The sequence below is a fragment of the Bubalus kerabau genome, chromosome 1 (assembly GCF_029407905.1).
Source record: "Bubalus kerabau isolate K-KA32 ecotype Philippines breed swamp buffalo chromosome 1, PCC_UOA_SB_1v2, whole genome shotgun sequence".
Classification (NCBI taxonomy): domain Eukaryota; kingdom Metazoa; phylum Chordata; class Mammalia; order Artiodactyla; family Bovidae; genus Bubalus; species Bubalus kerabau.
In genome coordinates, this window is record NC_073624.1 from 615655 (window position 1) to 637636 (window position 21982).

Below are 21982 nucleotides of genomic sequence, written 5' to 3' on the forward strand. Positions count from 1 at the left end.
TCTGCACTCGGGCATGCTCTTTCTCCCGAGAGGCCCACTCTGGTGCCCACAACTTGTCTGCCACAAGTAGACCAGAAGAGGCCCCCCTGCTCCTGGCGGGTTGGCACAGGATGGAGTGGAACTCTGGGCCAGCAGTTACACAACCACCGAAAACCTTCCAGGATCCCTCGCTTCATGCCCTCATTGAAATTCAGGAAGCAGTCCTGCTTCCCTGGCTTAAGTGCAGTTCTGCCGGGCTTTTGTTCCGTCTGTGAATAGTTCTCACTGGACACCAAGGCACAGTGACTCAGTAACGGGAGCCCATCACCCAGAGACCGGTGCTCCCACCGCCAGAATCACCACAGAGGTAAGTGCATGGACAGCTGGGAAGCCCTCGGGTCGGGTACATCTGTGATCTCTCGTCTGGTCACCACCCTGGACCCGGGGTAACCGGCACATCAGGGGATTCGTGGGTGCAGCTGCCAGTGGACAGTGAGATGTTGGCCGGGGAGCCCCAGTTCAGCAAGGCGCCTAAGTCCTCCATGAATCTGGACTGGTCAGGGTGGTTTTACTGGGAGAGTGATTCTATTCACTTGCGAGATTAAGTGCTTGTTTTCTTCTTCAATTCACAGTACTTCCATACATATGATATTTCTTTTATTGTAAACAACTTGAAAGCAAATATTTAAAAACTTTTAAAATACTTTTTAAAAAATTTATTCTTGGCTGTGCTGGGTCTTTGTTGCTGCACAGGCTTTTTTCTAGTTGTGGCGCATGGGGTCTACTCTGTAGCTGCGGTGTGTGGGCTTCTCGCTGCAGTGACTGCCCTTGTTGGGGCGCAAGGCTCCAGGGGCGTGGCGCGTGGCAGAAGTGCCCGGGCACCTGAGGCCTTTCTGGAGCGGGGTAGCCCGCGCCTCCTGCCCTGGACTCCTGCACGTGGGCTCTTTACCAGTAAGCTGTCAGGGAAGCCCAAACACATATTTACTAAAATCACTTCTTTGGGAGGCTTTTCAGAGTGACCACAGTGTAATTCGTAGCCTCATCGCACATAAGGGCGGGCCGCGTGGTGCGCGCTGTGTTGCGGCTGCTCCCGCCAGCCTTGGCCCCACCGCTCATGGCCCGTGAGGAGCAGCGCCGGGAGGGCCTGGCCTACGACCGGATGCCCCCGCTGGAGCGCGGGAGGCCGGACGCCGCTGGCTACGCCCCGGACACCAAGCCCGGCGACCTTCAGCTGTCGTCGAGGCTGCCCCCGTGCTTCAGCCGCAAGACGTGGGTCTTCTCTGTGCTGATGGGGGTGAGTGCTCCCCGCCGAGGGTCCCCTGCCCGCGTGTGGCTCCCAGGGCCCGGGTCACTGCGGCATCTGAGAGCCTCACGGATGTGACGTGCTCGCTTGCTTGTGTGCTTTGGATTCTTTCCCTGGTGGCTGCTCTGCGTCCCGGCTGGGTTGGGACAGTCTGGGGCCCATGCTGCCCATCGGCCAGGTCACCTGTTGGGCTAGGGTGGCCTGCACGACCGTCACCTCCTGGGGGCTCTGCAGAGATGGGGAGGAGGGGCTCCGCTCTTAGGACGGGCCTCTGGCAGGGTGAAAAGCAGAATGGGGTCCTGAGGCAGGAGGCTAGGGCCATGGGACAGTGAAGACCGAGGGGCCAGAAGGGCAGGGCCAGCAGGGAGCTGGGGGCAGGCCCAGCGGACCTTGCCTGGGGTCCTGGGACATCTCTTTTCTGACGGCTTGCGTAGGCACTTGGACGACGGAAAGAGCCATTTTGCCCTGAGTGAGCACGGCCACCTGGGCTGGCCACTGGCCCTAGCTCTCTGTGGGCAGGACCTTGGGGCTCCGTGTGCCCAGGCCAAGACCCAGGATCCAGACTGGGCCCTTGCCCCTCCCTGGGCCCAGGCCCTACAGTCCGGCCCTGCAGCACCTGCCCTAGCCCTACACTGTGACCCTGCCCCACTGAGACTGGAACCCCCCGCTACGTGTGGGGTACTCTCAGAGGAGTCTCCTTTCCCCACCCCCGTGTGGACGCCGGCAGCTGGTCAGCCTCCTCCCGTTCACAGGGGCCAGGGCTCTGTGCCCTCGGCCGCAGCTCGTGGGCCTGCTGTCTGCTCCTCCCTTGGGGGTGCACCGAGGTCCCCTCTGTCCCCGCACCCTCAGGCCCGTGCCCCCACTCCACGGTGCATGAGGCCCCCCACCCAGACCCCGGGTCTGAGAGACCTCCTCCCGAGACCTCCATCCCACAGCCTTCCCTGTGGGGTGAATTTCCACCTCCGCCTCTTTGAGCAGGATGGGGTTGTGCACGGGGCTCTGGCCCCAGGCCCACTGCACACATTGAGGTGAAGGCGTTGCCTGGGAAGCGGCACCACAGCTTCTTGCTTTCAGTTTTGACAGAGTCTCCCGTCCCCCTAGTGAGCGTTGAGGCCCACAGCCTGAGCCTGCGGAGGGTGGGCAGCTGTTGTCCTGCAGGAGGGAGTCAGGTCCAGCGGGATCCAGGCGTGGGTGCTGCCGTTGGGCAGTTAAGACGTGGGCAGAGGGCTGGCTGTCCGGCCAGCTGCTGCCACCTGCGTCCGTGCTGTCCTGCAGAGCTGCCTGCTGGTGGCCTCGGGGCTTGCTCTCTACCTGGGAAACGTGTTTCCTTCGGAGATGGACTACCTACGCTGTGCTGCAGGCTCGGTGAGTAGCGGTCCTCCGTCAGCACCGAGTTCTCGACTCTGAGATTGACCCGCTGCTGTTGCTCACTTCTCATTCAAAAAACTCTCTGTATACTTTGGCTTCTGTCACTTCTGAAACGGATGAATGAAGCAAGCCTGCCTTCCTCCACCAACTCCGGGGTGAGAAGCGGCCCTTTGATTTCTCACAGGCGGCTGTGTGCTGCTCTGGGCCGTCCCACGAGCCGGCAGGGAACCCCCTCCATGGTTTGGGGGCTGCACCTGCCCGCCCCAGAGCTTGTGCCTGCTCTGGACTCAGAGTGCTGAGGCCCAGGGGAGCTACTGGTCCACACGGAGAAACCACCAGTGACCCCAGCCAGCTCGAGCACAGGACATGTTCCCTGGGGTCTTGCGGGGCGGGGGGGGCCTCGCCCACCTGCTCTCTGCTCTAGCCGTCAGCACTCCCAAGTGTCTGAAAACTCGAGACCGACGTTTCCTTACCCTGTACCCACGCAGGGCACCCAGCCTCCGCTCTCTTAAAGAAAACACGTTGAAAGAATTTTACTCCTGCTGTGCTTCTCTCTGGAGCCTCCTAGGTGGCCCTTGCTCTTCACCACTGGAGCAGCCCTGCTTGGGGTCACAGTGATCTCTGACCTCTGACCCAGATGGCTCCAGGGCCATACTGACCTAGGCAGATGTCCCAGCAGAATCGTCAGGGGTGATGGGGTGGGGGCGGGTCACGCCCCCCTGGCTCCTCCCCTGGCCCAGCCCCCACCCACCTCCTGCCAGGCTCTGCCCCCGCAGCTCCCTCCGAGGTCTGGGTCCCGGGGCTGCAGCCTGACCGCCGAGGCTCAGGCTGCCCCCAGCCCCTCCCTGCCACCCAGGCTCCCCTCTTCATTGTCCTCGGCTCCTGGGAGGGTGCAGTGGGGGCCCCCGACAAGGACCCCAAGGGGCTCGGGGTCTCCTGGGTAATTCCTAGCAAGCCGCGCCTGGTCTCGGGTGATAGGAAACTCCATCTGCTCCAGGCACATCTGGCTGGGACAGTCTTCACCTTCAGGGGTCTTTCCATATCAGAACAATTAAAGCTGTTTCCAGAAGAATTATTTCAAAAGACCCAGAACCCTCCAGCTTCTAGTGAGACCCCTGGGCAGAGGGGACACGCCTCGGGCCCTGCAGGTTTTCAGGACATAGAGCGGCCAGCGGGATGCTCACCCACTGTCTCTTTTCAGTGCATCCCCTCAGCCATCGTGAGCTTCGCCGTCTCGAGGAGAAATGTTAGCGCGGTGAGTCCAGCCTTCTGTCTGCACAGCTTGAGGGCCGCACCGGAGGCCCCGAACGGCAGGGCATGCTGGGGGGACGGGCCCAGGCCGCCCTTGGGGCCCTGCCTTCTTCCTGCCCCCGTGAGCGCAGACGGGCCGAGCTCACAGGCACCCCTGCTGATGCTAAGTGCCTGTCCTCGGGATGGGTGGCCCGTGCCCAGGAGTGAGGTTGAACGTCACACAGAGGTGAAGGAAAGCCTCCCATCTTGTTTTCCAGATCCCCCACTTCCAGATACTGTTCGTGTCCACGTTTGCCGTCACCACCAGCTGCCTGATCTGGTTCGGCTGTAAGCTTGTCCTGAACCCGTCAGCAGTAGACGTGAGTCCGCAGAGAGCCATACAGTCTCCCGCAGTCACAGGTGCCGAGGCTCGGTCCTGCTGAGTCTGCTCAGCCCCGTGGGCCTGGAGCGAGGGTCGGCGAGCTGTCTGCTGGGCAGTTATGTAGGGATGTGTACCATGGTCTTGAGTCTGGGAATCCCACCTAAGCTTCTGAAGAAAAGAACTGTCTTCGATGCTTTCATTGGTGTCAGTGGATGGATTCACTGATTTTTTGTATCTCTTTCACGACAGTTCTTAGACAGTCAGTTCAGTTCCGTCGCAAAGTTGTGTCCTACTCTTTGCAACCCCATGGACTGCAGCACTCCAGGCCTCCCTGTCCATCACCAACTCCCGGAGCTTACTCAAACTCATGTCCATTGAGTCAGTGATGCCATCCAGCCATCTCATTCTCTGTCGTCTCCTTCTCCTCCCGCCTTAAATCTTTCCCAGCCTCAGGGTCTTTCCCAATGAGTCTTAAACAGGGTCTTAAACATTAGCAGTACATAATAGTATATTTCGTTAAACGTGTGATGCTGCTGACTAAAGCCCCATTATTACTTTATGTCCTGCTAAGAAAAATGGAAGAGCCTTGTGATTTAAATCACAAGAAAGCAGAGAAGAATCTCTAGGAAACAGGACCTGATTAGAGATACCACTCTCTGTGTGTAACAGTGAACGCGTTTCTTTAAGATCAGGAAAAGGGTGCGGTGGCCAGAGACGCCCCAGCCAGGCGTCTGGGCAGGAAGATGACAGACGCTTGGGTCTGATAGGAGCCTGTCTGCTGCCTGTTCTGCAGGAGACGATTCTCTGCTTTCTTGACATTTGATCGTTAAGTGCACGAAGCAAGGTTGTTGGATGTGAAAATCCACATAAAACAATTATTTGTGCCTGAAACAGATATTGTTGAAAATGTTAGTGAAATACAGGTGTTACTTTATGAAATACAGTATCAGGTTCCTAGGCATAAATGCAGCAGAAGGTCTGGAGACTGTTTGTAAGAAGCCACAAAGCCTCACTGATAATTGTGATGCTTCTTCACTAAGGAAACCCTGTGTGGAGGGATCGCCAGCCTGTAGGCCCAGAGCAAGTCCGCCCACAGGCAGGCCCCAGCAGGTCCAGGTAGTACCCAAGGGCCGGGGCAGAGCCCGCATGAAGTTCAGGTGGGGGTCTCCCCGCCACCGCACAGCTGCCCTGGCACGAGAGGAGAGCGCCTGCGTCCGGCCAGCCCAAGCAGTCGGGGGTGTGGCCGTCCCAGGCTTGGCGCACAGCTGTGATCCGCTCGGCTTTGGCCCTGGCACCCACCCACCACAAGGCCCAGCCAGTTGTCCCGCAGACACAGGAGCCCACGCTGTAAGGAAGGGGACAGGTTCTGTCAGAGCGGCTGGCTCCAGGGCACCGTGAGGAGCCTTGGGAGAACGTCCTGGGCTGTAGGCGACTGCACCAGGGGCTTACTGGCAGGAAACCACCATGCCGACGGGCAGCTGAGCCGAGGCCCACCCGTCGTCAGAGGAGGTCCGCTGAAGCCACAGGAGAAGCCGTGTCCCGCACTGGTCGGGCAAGGGCCCAGGGTGCCTCCCTCACATCCTGCAACTCCTACTGCTGCTGCAGACTCTTGGCAAAGGCCTGGAATTTTCAGGTCCTTTCGGAAGAGGGACAAACCTCAGAGACACACACACTGGTGACCAGGCAGTGTGCTCCTAGCAGCCCTGTTGATGGTGGCAGAAATCCCAGGCCAGAAAATAATCCAGTATCCATCACGCAGGACGGTGGCCCCACACAGAGTGGATGAAGAGACTGAAGACGTGCGAAGCTTCGCACACACATTCTCCTCCTACGAGGTAGCCTCCCCCGGGCTGGGCTGCAGCGTCCCCCCACCGAGGTCTGGGCCCCAGAGCCGTTAACCAGACCCACGGGCTCCTGCACCTCCAAGGTCCAGCCAGGCCACGTGGAGGATGTGAAGCTCAGACACCTGAACACACGGAAGGACCCCAGGACCACGAGGTCAGGACCCCCAGTCTCCAAACAGGGTCACCTACGGTGAAACAGGAAACTCTAAAGCCCCACCGTGAGGCCACCAGGGTGGAGAAGCTGCTCCCCTCCCCCTTCTCCCTGTCGAGCAGGAGCTGGACTTGCCCCTCCCCAGGGGGGAAGCCATGCGGGGCTCCAGCAGAGCCTCTGCTGCTTCCGTCCCTGCACTCCCCGCCCATGCTGCTCTGCGTCCTTCTGGGCACTGCCTTCTTTAGGGAAGGGCCCGGCTCCATGGCCTCCAACTCTCCCCTCAGCAAACGAGGCCAACATGGCACATCTCTGTGGGCTCCTTGGATGCCCAGGGGGGCCGTGAACCCACCTGACACAGCCAAGCCCAGGACACCACGGGGTCCATCCTCCCTACCGCCAGAGGCTGCCCGGTCCCACAGCCTTCACTTGGCATCTCCAGCCACTCCCTTGTCCCATCTGATGACTGTGGTGTGGCTTCCAGTTGCCACAGGTCACCCTCTGATCCCTGCCACTTCTGAGCCCTCTTCCCAGGCGTGTGCCCTCCTGGACTTCCTTTCTGCCTGCTGGCTGCTCCCGTCCTCGGCTTGTCCTGAGCTCGGTCTCTCCGAGGTCAGCAGCTCGGGCTGCCCCACGTGTGTCAGCCCCCACCCCCACCCCCACCCCCACCGGCTGCTTGGTGGCCGAGGTGAAGCCAGGCTTGTCAGTGTGGCTTCATGACTTCAGTTGTCTTCCTTCTTCAAAGTCAACCGCTCTTATTTCAAATATATTAGAGGATAAGTTTTCTGAGTTCCTCAAGAAGTACAGCTGGGATTCTATTGCAATTAGTTGAAGTTTATAGAGTAACCTTGTAAGAACTGACAGCTTTGTTGTGTGATGTCACCCACCAGGGACACAGGCTGTCTCCGCCCTCACAGCATCTGCCCTTTATAAGAGCTGGAATGTTCCTGTATTAGTCCCTACATAATTCACGGGCGTGTTGCTAGTATGAACGGTATCTTCTTTAAAAATACATTTTTAGATGGGTTGTTCCTAGTGCACAGAGAAGCTTCTGATTTTCCTTTTTTTCCCTTCATTTTCAAGTGTTAGAGACAAAAGAATTTGCATGCACCGTGCAGGGCATTCCTGGGTGTCCTTCATCCAGTTGCCCCAGTGACCGCATCGTACGTTGTCAATCAACTGATGGCATGTGTTCATTTAGCGTTTGTTGAAATTGTAGCCATTTTTAGAAATGGATTCTCTTAGGTGGACTTTGTGTCCAGAAGCGTTGCTGGACTCGTGTCCCCCGAGCTTTCCTGTTGTTGAGCTGGTTGCTCTGTGTAGGCCTCTGTGTCACCCACACAGAACAGTTTAAACGCCCTGCCCAGGCTTCCCCTCCAGTTCCTTTGTCTTCATAGCTTTGGCCAGGACTTCTGGCACCTTGGGCCTTTCCGTCTTTTTCCTGGTTTTAAATGGGCTGGATCTAAAGTTGCCATGAAGTTTCTTCTTTTTCTTCTTTGGCTGTGCTGCCTGCCGACTCGCTAGTGGCCTTGAGGGCCCAGTCATCGTGGGGCGTGGGCTTGGCTGCCCTGCGGCACGTGGCAGCTTAGTTCCCCAGCTGGGGATCGAACCCGTGTCCCCTTCCTTGGAAGGCAGCCTCTTAGCCGCTGGCCCACTAGGGCAGCCCCTCCACTAAGTGTTTCTCCATAACTTTCACCAAGTTAAAGCCTTGTCTCCAAGTCCTGGTTTGCTATAAGTTCTTTATTTTAAAAATACAAACATGTGCTGCTTGCTCTTGAACTTACTGAGGTGCTCTGTCCTCATTTCGTTTATTAAATGCACTAATTTTTCTGGTGTTGAAACTTTCCTTCCTGAGATTAGCTTTACCTCATCAGTGTATTATTTTCAGTGTTTTGATGGGCTGACCAGCCAGTCTGGTGGTTAGCGTTGCTCATCACTCATCCATGAGTGTCATGGGCCTACATTTCCTTTGTCTGGTTTTAGAACCAAGGTTTTCCTGTCTCATAAAATGAACGCAGAAACTCTTACCTCTTTTTTGCTTTTTGCAACATCTTGACACGATGAGAAGTCGCTGCTTCTGGAAAGTCTGATGGAACTCACCTGTAAAGCCATCTCCATGATGACTGTCGGGGAGGTGCATCTTTCACCTTAGTATTAGAGTCTTGTGTCCGCCGCGCGGCAGCTCAGCCTGTGCACCACGACTACTGAGCCTCGTGTTGTAGAGCCCGAGAGCTGCAACGAGAGGCCGTCGCAGTGAGAAGTCTGAGCGCCACAGCGAGAGCCCCCTCTTGACTCCACTAGAGAAAGCCCACACACAGCAGGGAAGACCCAGAAGAGCGAAAAAGGAAAAAAGTACCGAACTCAGGCCAGGGCACTGAAAGTGCCAAGTCCTAATCCCCGACCTCCAGGGAATTCCTGGTTACTTGGTTTTATCAGTTCAGTCCAGTTGCTCCGCCGTATATGACTCTTTGCGACCCTATGGACTTCAGCACATCACCTGTCCATCACCAACTCCCAGTTCAGTTCAGTTCAGTCGCTCAGTCATGTCCGACTCTTTGCGACCCCATGAACTGCAGCACACCAGGCCTCCCTGTCCATCACCAACTCCCAGTGTTCACTCAAACCCATGGCCATTGTGTCGGTGATGCCATCCAACCATCTCATCCTCTGTCGTCCCCTTCTCCTCCTGCCCCCAGTCTTTCCCAGCATCAGAGTCTTTTCAAATGAGTCAGCTCTTCACATCAGGTGGCCAAAGTATTGGAGTTTCAGCTTCAACATCAGTCCTTCCAATGAATATTCAGGACTGATATCCTTTAGAACTGGTTGGATCTCTTTGCAGTCCAAGGGACTCTCAAGAGTCTTCTCCAACACCACAGTTCAAAAGCATCAATTCTTCAGCACTCAGCTTTCTTCACAGTCCAACTCTCATATCCATCCATGACCACAGGAAAAACCATAGCCTTCACTAGACGGACCTTTGTTGGCAAAGTAATGTCTCTGCCTTTTTTTTTAAATTTTTATTTATTTATTTATTTATTTTGTTTTTTTGTTTTGTTTTCCTTCCTTTTTTGTTACTTTTTGTTTGTTTGTTTTCTTTTTGTTTTTTGTCTCTGCTTTTTAATATGCTGCCTATGTTGGTCATAACTTTCCTTCCAAGGAGTAAGCGTCTTTTAATTTCATGGCTAAAATCACCATCTGCAGTGATTTTGGAGCCCATAAAAATAAAGTCTGACACTGTTTCCACTGTTTCCCCATCTATTTGCCATGAAGTGGTGGGGCCAGATGCCGTGATCTTCATTTTCTGAATGTTGAGCTTTAAGCCAACTTTTTCCCTCTCCTCTTTCACTTTCATGAAGTGGCTCTTCAGTTCCTCTTCACTTTCTGCCATAAGGATGGTGTCATCAGCATATCTGAGGTTATTGATATTTCTCCCAGCAATCTTGATTCCAGCTTGTGTTTCATCCAGCTCGGCATTTCACATGGTGTACTCTGCATATAGATTAAATAAGCAGGATGACAATATAGAGCCTTGACGAACTCCTTTTCCGATTTGGAACCAGTCTGTTGTTCCCTGTCCAGTTCTAACTGTTGCTTCTTGACCTGCATACAGATTTCTCAGGAGGCAGGTCAGGTGGTCTGGTATTCCCATTTCTTGAAGAATGTTCCACAGTTTGTTGTGATCCACACAGTCAAAGGCTTTGGCATAGTCAATAAAGCAGAAACAGATGTTTTTCTGGAACTCTCTTGCTTTTTCTATGATCCAACAGATGTTGGCAATTTGATCTCTGGTTCCCCTGCCTTTTCTCAATCCAGTTTTAACATCTGGAAGTTCAGGGTTCACATACTGTTGAAGCCTGGCTTGGAGGATTTGGTCATTACTTTGCTAGCATGTGAGATGAGTGCAATTGTGCAGTAGTTTGAGCATTCTTTGGCATCGCCTTTCTTTGGGATTGGAATGAAAACTGACCTTTTCCAGTCCTGTAGCCACTCTTGAGTTTTCCAAATGTTCTGGAATATTGAGTACATCACTTTACTGCAAGGGTTACTCCAGGTATCTCTTGACTTCCTACTTTTGCATTCCAGCCCCCTATAATGAAAAGGACATCTTTTTTGGGTGTTAGTTCTAGAAGGTCTTGTAGGTCTTCATAGAACCGTTCAACTTCAGCTGCTTCAGCATTACTGGTTGGGGCATAGACTTGGATCACTGTGATATTGAATGGTTTATCTTGGAAACGAACAGAGATCATTCTGTTGTTTTTGAGATTGCATCCAAGTACTGCATTTCGGACTCTTGTTGACTATGAGGGCTACTCCGTTTCTTCTAAGGGATTCTTGCCCACAGTAGTAGATGTTATGGTTTTATATCACGCAGTTAAATTGAGTTGTTGTGTATTGTGTGAATTTAAGCACAGGCGTGGATTCTTGTAACTGCCAGCAGTCAGGATGTGGGTCAGCCCTGTGACCCCCACCAGCCTGGTGTTTTCCGCTTGAGGCAGCTACACTCAGAAGTGCTGTAAACATGGGCAGGCTCTGGTGTGAATGTAGGTTTTCATTCCTTTAGGGTAAATCCCCAGGAGGGACCAATTGCCAAGGAAGCTTGAGGTCAGGGTTGGCAGACTACAGCCCAAGGTCAGTTCCAGCCTGTGAGCCAACAGTGGTTTAAGAACAAAAATCCTCAACCAAGAAAGAAGAGACTTGCCTGGTATCTGACTTTGGACAGGAAATGTTGCCCAGACTTCGAAGAGGCCACTAAGCCCCTTCATGGGACCGTCTGTGTTTACTGGATAAAGTGGAGAAGCCAGTTTTATAAACGTGCATGTTTTCCTTGGGCAGATCAACTTCAATCTGATCCTGCTGCTTCTGCTGGAGCTCTTCATGGCGGCCACGGTGATCATCTCTGCACGGTCCAGCGAGGCGCCCTGCAAGCAGAAGGTGGGTCCAGCCTGCGGCACGGCTACACCACAGACCCAGCTGCAGAGCGAGGGGTCGATGGCCCCGGGGAGGCAAGCAGAGCGATGCAGACCATCTCCTCCCTCGTCTGGGGCTGCCCAGTACCTTCCCCGCCCCGAGTAGTGCCACCGACAGAGCCCACGTCCGCCTGAAGTGTCACTGTGTAAACTGGACCTTCAGCAATCACACGCTTCCATGTGCACAGAGAAAGTCCGTGTTTGAGTTTCTGCTCTCAAGCCTAAAGATCCAGGAGCATCGCCCAGAAACTCTCATTTCAAACCATTCCTGGAGCGATGGCATGGACATGGCCACCCCTGTAATGCGGTTTGTTTCTTTACAGGGTTCCATCTCTGAGAGCAGCAACGTTGTATATGAAGTGACATTTCCTGCTCGGGTCCTGAAATCCTACTCTGTAAGAAAGGCTTTTCTCTTCTACTTTGTTTCACAGAGTGGGGGGTTGGGGAGTAGGCGATAAATGCAGGATGGGCGTGTCCACGGCCACAGGCACCGTGCTGGTCTGCGGTGCACGTTACTCTGGCAGCGTGTCCATAAATCACATGTTAATTGTGTTTTAAGCCCTTTCCAAAGTCTTTTAGTCCATTTGTTCTATTACTGAAAGGTCTGTTAAAAACCTCCCAACCTGAGTGCAGATTATGGATCTGTCTCTGTAATTCTGTAGCTTTTCATCATAGAGCTCTGGAGCCTGGTTTTTAGTACACACAACTTTAGAATCCCTTCCTTCTGCCTGTCCCCCAACACCCCCCCCCCTTTTTTTAAACCATTACAAGCAACTCTCCATAGTCACGGCTCCTGCCAGAACAGTGGCGTCATTATCTGCATGAGTTGCCTCTTGTCACTGTCTGCCACCGCGTCTTCCCCTCTCCTTCCAGCCCTTTCTGTCCTCATGTCTGGGTGGTCTCTGTGCAGCATGTAGGGGCCATGTGGACGGAGCCAGGTCACCCAGAGCACAATTCCTGCCACCTTCGTATTTATGCATTTCTCCATCTTTTTCCTATTTTCTGTGCCTTTTCCCACTTTCCTTTTAACTGGTGGAAGCTTCCTCCTTCCTTTTCCCACAAATTTGGGTTGGAATGCGCATTTTCAGTATTCCTTTGGAGATTATCCTCCATGTCACTGCATGGGGGGGGCACCCTGCTCCTCGGCCCAGAGCTCGGGGGAGCCTCCCCACCCGCCTCCTGGGGCCCTGGGGAGCCGCCGCCCCCCCACAGGTGATGCTGACCCTTGCTGTCTGTCTGCCCCCAGGTCATCGAGGTGGTTGCAGGGGTCTCCGCCATCCTCGGCGGGGTCATCGCTCTGAACGTGGACAACACCGTCTCGGGCCCGCACTTCTCGGTCACGTTCTTCTGGATCTTAGTGGCCGTGAGTACGCCGGGCGGTGCCCGTGGGGGTGGCCAGCCTCTGAGCTCAGTTTCGGGCTGTCAGGCAGAGTCGCGGTGGGAGGGCCGGGGGCACCCTGGCTGTTTGGGACCAAGGAATAACGAGTCAGCCTGTTAGCTTAGCTGTTTTATATGTTTTTGTGTTGTTTTTCCAGGAAAATGCTTGTTTTATTGTTTTATATAATTTTATAATGTACAGCATTCACATTGTCTCACATTTTGAAGTGAAATACACACGTATTATCTCACACTGGCTGCAGCTACAGTCGGAGAAGGCGGTGGCACCCACTCCAGTGCTCTTGCCTGAAAAATCCCATGGACGGAGGAGCCTGGTGGGCTGCAGTCCATGGGGTCGCTAAGAGTCGGACACGACTGAGCGACTTCACTCTCACTGTTCACTTTCATGCATTGGAGAAGGAAATGGCAACCCACTCCAGTGTTCTTGCCTGGAGAATCCCAGGGGCGGGGGAGCCTGGTGGGCTGCCGTCTATGGGGTCGCACAGAGTCGGACACGACTGAAGCGACTCAGCAGCAGCAGCCGCAGCAGCAGTAAAGGCTCAGCTTGGCAAGTGCTCGCTGCTCGGTCGCTGTTGTAGACGGGGACTCTCATCCTTTTATAAGCAAGTCTCAGTCGACTCACATAAGTTAATGCTGTCCGCCACTGAAACCGGAAAGCACCCTGTGGAGCACCTGGCCCCCAGCCCGGCCACCCTGCGGTTGTGCTGCGGGGTGCAGGGATCCCAGTCGGCTTGGGGCAGTTACCAGGGTCCCCCGAGCCCCGAGTCTACCCGCGTCGCGTGACGCCCCAGCGGCACAGTGCCCTGCGCCCTGGGCTCCCACACCAGGCATGCGGGCACTGCCTTCTCCTCTGTGGCCGCGCAGACGGCTGGCTGGGGCTTGGGCACACCTGGGCTCAGCAGGCAGTGTGGGCAGGGACGGGGGGCGGGGCACCAGCGCCTGGTGGGGTGGCTGGATGTCCAGAAGGTGGGCCCGGGGGTTGGCAGCCTCGAGGAAGTTCCGCCCCTGAACTTCCCCCTGCCTGGGTCCTGGCTCCTTCAAATGAGTAGAACAGGCCTTTATTACTAACAAAGCAGCAGGGACGCTGGCCAGTGGAGACACCCCCGTGGTCAAGGCATGGTGTGCGGTGGCAGTGTCCAGGGCCCGAGTCTGACAGCCCAGCCGAGCTGCCTGCAGCCCGCCCTGCGGACGAGGCCCAGGCAAGGCCAGCTGAGGGCTCCCCGCAGAGAGAAGCACGAAGCTCTGTCCTCACCTGGACCCTGAGCCGCGAGCAGACCCAGCTGGACCCGGACATAGCGGGCGCGACTGCAGCTGGACGCAGACCCTGCCTTGCACGCAGCGGTTGAGTCCCTGCCACAGCCCCAGCGCAAGGCTGAGTTGGGAGGGAGCAGGACACAGGCGCACAGTGTCTGGCGGGGCCCCCAGCTTCTGTGGCGCTGAGCAGCAGGGCGCAGGGAGCCTCCGCCCTCCAGCCCGAGCAGCTGGCTTTCCCAGCGGCCTCGAGGCCTCAATGAGCACAGGAGGGCACGTGTGGGGCTGTCAGCTCTGAAGCCTTCTCCTTCCTCCTCTCTTAGTGTTTCCCAAGCGCCATTGCCAGTCACGTGACGGCGGAGTGTCCCAGCAGGTCTCTGGTAGGTGACACCTAGCTGGGCCCAGGGGCCTCCTGAGCAACCTGCTGGCCTCAGCGGGGTGGGTGCAAGCACCAAGGGGCGTCTGCAGGGCCTGCAGGAGGGCCGGCGACTGTCCGCGGGTGGCCTGTCTATGGAAATAAGCAGCTGCGGCAGGTCTGGCATGAGGGTCGGGAGAGGTTCCTGGGACTCAGCAGACGCGGCGTCCTGCCCCGGCGTGGATATTGAATGCCGACGGTTGCCGAATCCAATCTGAATGGCCCAAGGCGTGAGCGTCCGAGCTCAGCCAACTCCTGGGGCTGTGTGGCTTGTTTTGGGAGGTCAGAGGAACAGGTTGGAGGGCATGGGGAGGAGGCCATAGATCGTTAAGTGCTGTTTTATGAACAGAGTGAATTGTGCGTCAGTTGAGAAAACTCAACACACAGGGCACTTTGAATCCAGGGGCGCACTGAGTACAGAGGCTCAGCAGGCACGCCTGCCAGCCCGGACCGTGCGGAGTCCTGACTCACGCTGGCGGGCGCCGGCCTCCCCCGCGCCCGCTCTGCTTCGCTCCAGGTGGAGGTGCTGATCGCCGTCTGCAGCCTGGCGGCCCCGCTGCTGTTCACGGCCTCTGGGTACCTGTCCTTCAGCATCATGAGAATCATGGATGTTTTCAAAGACTACCCACCAGCCTTCAAGGTCTGTGTGCTTTTATTTTAATTAAACCCTCAGAGACGCGGTGCCTCCGAGCTGCTGCCCAGGTCGGGAATGCCTGCCTTCACAGGCGTGTCTCATTTTCTCAGCCCTTTGTACGTTCATTTGTGTTTTAGAGTCACATTCATCCAGTCTCATGAGAGACCCCATTGGTTCCTGCGTAAGCTGAAGGGAGCAAGAACCTCCTCTTTAAGGGGATTCTTGGGGGTCCAGTGTCCCCTCCACAGGCTCAGGCATCAGGCAAGATTAGTCTCAGATGCCCTGGATGATCCCAGTAAGACAGTGTTATGAGAAATTTCAAACACATCAGAAGAGTTGAGGTTAATGCAGTCAACACTGAGGTTCTCTGGTGGTTTACGTGTGTGTCCGTGTGTGTGTGTGTGTGTGTGTGTGTGGTGTATGGTGACGGGTGGGCAGAGCACACACAGGCATCATTTTCTGGAAGCATCTGAAAGGGAGTGGCAGATGCTTGAAGGACCCTTGGCCTTCGATCCTCTGCACGTCAGCAGTAAGGCCAGTCCCTGCGCAGCTGAGGCGGCTGGCGTACCAGCTAACAGCACAGCATCCCCTCAGACTGTCCCAAGACGACGCTCTGAGGGCAGCGGTCCTCAGAGCAGCGAGGCTAACCCTTGCACTCTGGTGTCTTCAGATCTGGGGCAGACACCGCTCCCCGCCAGGCCCGTTGCCTGGGAGACGGCGCCCCGTGGACCTGTGTGCTGCAGCGTCAGCAGGAGTGAGTCCAGGAGCACTGGCGCTGCCGTGCTGGTCCATTTGCAGCGGCTGCTGGCGGGCTTCCGGGGAGCTGCAACCCCGTGAAGGGTTAGGGCCGGCGCCTGCGGGTCAGCGCTGCTGGCAGCCGCTGCCTGGGCCCCGGATGGGGCCGGGCTGTGTGCACCCGTGTCTGCCCAAGAACCCGCCCCCGCCCCTGTGGGACTTGCGCTGGCCACTGTCCCCAGAGCGCTGCGTCCCTGTTCTCTGGGCTCCCAGATGCCAGCCCATCAGCCTCTCCCGGCAGACGCTCGAGATGGCCCAGCTCACCTGGTCCAGCCCCTGCCCCAACTCACCCTCACCCTGGGAGGGGAGCCATGTACCCATTCCTGCAGGGGTATCATCACTCCTACGCCCAGTCAGTGGACAGAGCTGAGAAATGTGTGTACTTACAGATCCTGAATGTATATTGCTACCTCCAATTCAAAATTTTACATGCTCGTGTTCCCCCAGCCCTTGCTATTTTATATTTGCCTTATTTTTCTCTCAGTCCAGAGACCTTGTTTCCAGGCAGCACTGACTGGGGTTCAGTCCAGCTCAGTCGCTCGGTCGCGTCCGACTCTTTTGCACCTGTGTGTGTGGTGTGTGTGTCGCTCAGTCGTGTCCGACTCTGTGACCCCATGACTCGCAGCAGCCAGGCCTCCCTGTCCATCAGCATCTCCCGGAGTTCACTCAGACTCACGTCCATCGCGTCGGGGATGCCATCCAGCCAGCTCATCCTCTGTCGTCCCCTTCTCCTCCTGCCCCCAATCCCTCCCAGCATCAGAGTCTTTTCCAATGAGTCAACTCTTCGCATGAGGTGGCCAAAGTACTGGAGTTTCAGCTTTAGCATCATTCCTTCCAAAGAACAGCCAGGGCTGATCTCCTTCACAATGGACTGGTTGGATCTCCTTGCAGTCCAAGGGACTCTCAAGAGTCTTCTCCAACACCACACTTCAAAAGCATCAATTCTTTGGCTCTCAGCTTTCTTCACAGTCCAACTCTCACATCCATAAATGACCACTGGAAAAACCATAGCCTTGACTAGACGGACCTTTGTTGGCAAAGTAATGTCTCTGCTTTTGAATATGCTATCTAGGTTGGTCATAACTTTCCTTCCAAGGAGTAAGTGTCTTTTAATTTCATGGCTGCAGTCACCATCTGCAGTGATTTTGGAGCCCCAAAAAATAAAGTCTGACACTGCTTCCCCACCTATTTCCCATGAAGTGATGGGACCGGATGCCATGATCTTTGTTTTCTGAATCTTGAGCTTTAAGCCAACTTTTTCACTCTCCTCTTTCACTTTCATCAAGAGGCTTTTTAGTTCCTCTTCACTTTCTGCCATTAGGGTGGTGTCATCTGCATATCTGAGGTTATTGATATTTCTCCCGGCAATCTTGATTCCAGCTTGTGCTTCTTCCAGCCCAGCGTTTCTCATGATGTACTCTGCATATCAGTTAAATAAGCAGGTTGACAATATACAGCCTTGCCGTACTCCTTTTCCTATTTGGAGCCAGTCTGTTGTTCCATGTCCAGTTCTAACTGTTGCTTCCTGACCTGCATACAGGTTTGTCAAGAGGCAGGTCAAGTGGTCTGGTATTCCCATCTCTTTCAGAATTTTCCACAGTTTATTTTGATCCACACAGTCAAAGGCTTTGGCATAGTCAAGAAAGCAGAAGTAGATGTTTTTCTGGAACTCTCTTGCTTTTTCCATGATCCAGCTGATGTTGGCAATTTGATCTCTGGTTTCTCTGCCTTTTCTAAAGCCAGCTTGAACATCTGGAAGTTCACAGTTCACATATTGCTGAAGCCTGGCTTGGAGAATTTTGAGCATTACTTTACTAGCGTGTGAGATGAGTACAATTGTGTAGTAGTTTGAGCATTCTTTGGCATTGCCTTTCTTTGGGATTGGAATGAAAATGGACCTTTTGCAGTCCTGTGGCCACTGCTGAGTTTTCCAAATTTGCTGGCATATTGAGTGCAGCACTTTCACAGCATCATCTTTCAGGATTTGAAATAGCTCAACTGGAATTCCATCACCTCCACTAGCTTTGTTCGTAGCGATGCTTTCTAAGGCCCCCTTGACTTCACATTCCAGGATGTCTGGCTCTAGGTCAGTGATCACACCATCGTGATTATCTGGGTCGTGGAGCTCTTTTTTGTACAGTTCTTCTGTGTATTCTTGCCACCTCTTCTTAATACCTTCTGCTTCTGTTAGGTCCCTACCATTTCTGTCCTTTATCGAGCCTGTCTTACTGCCCCCTTTGTCTGACCGCACACACACGGGCTCCATTGACGGCCGTTCCCGCCAGCCGCGCCTGCCGGGCCAGCTGACGGCTCCTCACCCGCTCGTCCTGGGAAGGAACCCTCTCTGGGTGGCCCTGCTGCACAGCCACGGTTGATGGTTTCTGTTTGTATTCAGTGTGGGGCTTTGATGTTTTTTTCCCCTCTTGTTAGGAGTTTTGAATGTATAAAACTTTTACATGGTTCAAAAGTCAAATCAACCCGAAGGCAAACTCAGAGGGCTGCGCTCCCAAGCACGGCCTCCCACTGCTCCCACAGGCAGCGTGTGTGTCTTTAGTTTCCTTCCTTCCTGAGGAACAGGCCACGCTAATTGTACCTCTGCACCTTGCCTTTCTTTTTTTAAACTTCATTCATCCCGGTGCTTCCTCATCACCCAGAGGACAGGTGCATTTATAGTTGAGTTGGATGTTGGCAAACCCCCGGGAGGCTCCTGTTTTCCCTCCACCAGCGGTATGGGAGCACCTGTCCCCCGCAGCCCGGGAGGCGTGTCCCCCGGCGCCTGTGACACGGCTGAGAGCTGGAGCCTCGGGGCGCTGAAGCACGCATGTGAACACGGGTCGCTGAGGCCCTTTCCTCTGTCCTAGGCACTGTCTTCCTCCTACAGCTCCGCCTGTGTCTCCTGCCCGTTTCCTGCGGGCTTTGCTGACGCCGTGAACGCAGGAAGCCCAGCCCTCCGTCAGACACGGAAGATGCAAACAGCGGCCTCAGCTAGGCAGCTGTTCCATTCTGCTTGCTGTGATCTGTCTCATGTGGAAGTTTTGTTGGTGTTTTACACAGTTAAATTTGTCCATGTTTTCCTCCGTCGCTTCTGGATTTTGAGTCACAAGTAGGAACACTCACACTCGTGTTTCTGCTGGAGTCTAACCTGGGGCTTGGCGCGAGGAGTGGGCCCGGTCGGGCTTGACTCGACTGGCTCGTCCGTGAATAAAAGGTTCAGCCCCTTTTAAAAACCCCTCTTTTTCTCAGTTGTCTGAGACTCTGAGCTTCTGTCCGTCTGGGTCTCTTTCTGCCCTGACTGTCCTCTCGCAGCCAATCTGTGCCACTCTGCCCATCCCAGAGGTTGGCACCAGGGCGCCAGCACCTTGCTGGCTTGATGCTGACTGCCCTGCATTTCAGGGCTTCCTCGCTTCTGTCATGGTTTGTTCTTTTATATGAATCTTATCTTTTAGATTTTTAAGAAGCATTTATTCATTTTGAGTGGCGTCGGGTCTCGGTTACAGCGTGTGGGATCCTTCCTTGCAGCCCGTGGGTCTCTCTCGTTGGGGCATGCGGGCTCTCAAGTGCAGACTCGGTGGTTGTGGCGCTTGGGCCGCGTTGCCCTGCGGCAGGTGGGATCTTAGCTCCCCACGCAGGGATCAATCCCACGTCCTCTGCACTGGGAGGCAGATTCTTAACCACTGGACTACCAGCAAGTTCCTATGTGAATTTTAGAATCACCCTGCCTGACTCGAGAAAACACAATGTTGCGTTCTTAAAAAACTGGACTCACTCTTAAGTGTGCAGGTTAACTTGAGAGATGTTCAGTTTTTTTTCTTTGTCTTAATGTTTGGTTGCTTTGTGTTTCTGAGGCTGGAAGGTCACCCTGCAGTGTGAGGAGGGAGGCAGTGGTCTGTGGGTGTCTTTACAGACCCTAGGGCTCCCTCCGTATTGGTGGCAGCCCCTTCCCCAAGGTGTGCCACCCCCCACTCCTGTGGTCCCGGGCAGACACCTCCTCCCAGTAGTCAGTACAGGCCCCCAGCTTCTGCTGGAGCCGGTCTGCTGGTCTTTCTTTGGAGCCCGTGTCCCTGTTTTTCCTCCGGCTCTGGGCTCCCACTGGCGTCTCACACAGAACTCACTGGGCACTCTCCGGGAGGCCACAGATGGTTCCAGCGGCTCCTTCTGGACCTGCTGGGGGCCTGGAAGACGAGCCGGGCAGCACTGTCGGGGGCCCAGCTGCCTGTGGGTCATGTTTGTGCAGGTCTTCCGTTAAGTCCACGACGACAGAGCTCAGACCACACTGAGCTCCTCAGCTCTGGCTCACTCAGACAGTGATCACTGCCCCCGCCGGGGACACAGTAGGGCCCCCGAGGAAGGGAAGCTGAAACCCTCCACCGCAGGGCTCGGGGTCTCTGCTCCGGGAGCCTCCCGGCTGAGGGGCCACGCAGCGGGTGGGGGGCAGCTGAGAAGGAGCAGGGCGTGCGGCCTGCCATCCCGCCCGCCCCCTGCCCCGGTCTCCCGCTCACCTCTTGCCCCCAGCAATCCTATGACGCGCTGCTGCTGCTGCTGCTGCTGGACCTGCTGCTGCAGGCGGGCCTCAACACGGCCACCATCATCCAGTGCGTGCGCTTCAAGGTGGGCGCGTCCTGGGACGCCTCGGGCGCACCGCCCAGCCCGCAGGAGCGCCTGGCGGCCGGGGAGGTGAGTGGCCTCTGAGCCCGTCTGGAGGGGAGGGGAGGGGGGGCCTGCCCTCCCGGGACCCTGGGCAAAGCGACGCCACCCAGGCTGACTTCTTTCAAGACCTGTTGGGTCACTTTCTCTTTAAAACAAAGAAAAATCTTGAAAAGGTGCAATAATACATTTATACACTTTTTAAGCCAGCCAGGCAAACACAAATCCGTTTGTGAAAAGATACTATGGACTGAATGCTTCCAGTTTTACTCTTGTAAATGAGCTGAGAACTTGGCAAACATCTTCAGGGATCACAGGGCTCTTCCTCCAGCAGCCCGGCTAGGAAGGGGAGCCCGCCCCACCTCCGGCAGATGTGCATCCAGGGCCCAGGGCGGGGGCTCTGGAGACTCACAGTGGCCCTTCCGCCAGGCTCACGGCCGCTGCACTCCACCCGGGCCCCGCCCCTCGTCCCCACAAGTGAACACTCCTCCCTGGGTGCTGTCTGCTGCGGCTCTTGCTGGGCACACCCGGCCACTGTCCCCCAGGTGGCATCATGCTCTGGGCACCTGGGGAGGCCACTCTGGGTGGACCAGACGCGCCTCCTGCCCGGCCGCCACCTGGGCCCACCCGGCTTACTTACTGGCTATGCAGCAGAGCCCAGCAGGGACCAGGGCCCTTCCAGAAAAACTGGGTTTAAGTGTAAAAAGAGGTCAGAAACACAGGCCCGTGGGTTTCTCATGGGGACACACGAGTCGAGTGGGGGCTGCCCTGCACTCCGCACAGTGTCTCCTGGACATGCCCAGCACCGCCAGCCCCCCACCTTCATCCCCTGGGTGCTCCTCGGGTGGTGTCGTTTGGTTGTCCTTTTCACGTGGCTGTGGTCAGTCTCTCACAGGGACAACTGTGTCCCTGGGCCCCACGTGAGGTCTACCTGGTTCCATATCAGGACGTCAAGGTGCAGCGTCAAGCCAGTGGGTCCTCCCGGCTGGTTCCAGAACTGCCGGTTCTGGGGCTCAGGAGGGCTGATCCGGGCAGCCGTCAGCCCTGTCTGGTGACCACTGGCTGCTTCAGACGCCCTCCCTCCCAGGGGTCATGGCCCTGGAGCTGCCTTCACAGCCTCCAGGGCCAAGTCCAGCCTCGAGGTGTTGGGGGCATCTGTCTCCTCCCCCAGGAAGAGCTGGCGGGACTTAGCACTGCACCCTGGAAAGTATCATTGCCCGTCCGCAGCACTTGCTGAGCACCTACTGTGTGCCGAGGCTGCTGTGCTGGGTGCAGGGTGTGGGCGCGCAGGAAGAGGCCTCAGGCAGGTGTGGGCAGAGGACGCAGGTGGGGGACGTCTGGGAGAGTGGAGGGGCCGGCGAGGGGCGAGGGGCCGCCCCTGCTTCCTGCACGGGGCTGGGCGGCCCCGGACAAATACGCTGTCCTGTCTCAGTTGCAGGTGGCCAGAAGCCCCCTGAAGGAGTTCGACAAGGAGAAAGCGTGGAGAGCCGTCGTGGTGCAGATGGCCCAGTGACTGCCCGGGCCGCGGGGCAGGGCGGCCTGACGCTACTGCCTCCGAGCTGCAGCCCCACCCGCCCCTCCCCTTCCTGCGGGGCTGGGTTCAAGGTGGAGTCTTCTCATTTCT

At 56.0% G+C, this 21982-nt stretch overlaps 1 protein-coding gene across 1 annotated transcript; it reads left to right on the forward strand.

Moving 5' to 3' along the window:
- The first annotated feature begins 1120 nt into the window (after nucleotides 1–1120).
- MLC1 (modulator of VRAC current 1) lies at nucleotides 1121–21871 on the forward strand. The gene is made up of 12 exons (XM_055566004.1): nucleotides 1121–1273; nucleotides 2558–2647; nucleotides 3852–3905; nucleotides 4159–4260; nucleotides 11088–11186; nucleotides 11412–11414; nucleotides 11545–11616; nucleotides 12468–12584; nucleotides 14194–14250; nucleotides 14803–14925; nucleotides 20227–20388; nucleotides 21797–21871. Exons 1-12 carry the CDS (start codon nucleotides 1139–1141, stop codon nucleotides 21869–21871), a joined length of 1089 nt encoding a protein of 362 aa, XP_055421979.1. The 5' UTR covers nucleotides 1121–1138.
- Nucleotides 21872–21982: the final 111 nt, after the last annotated feature.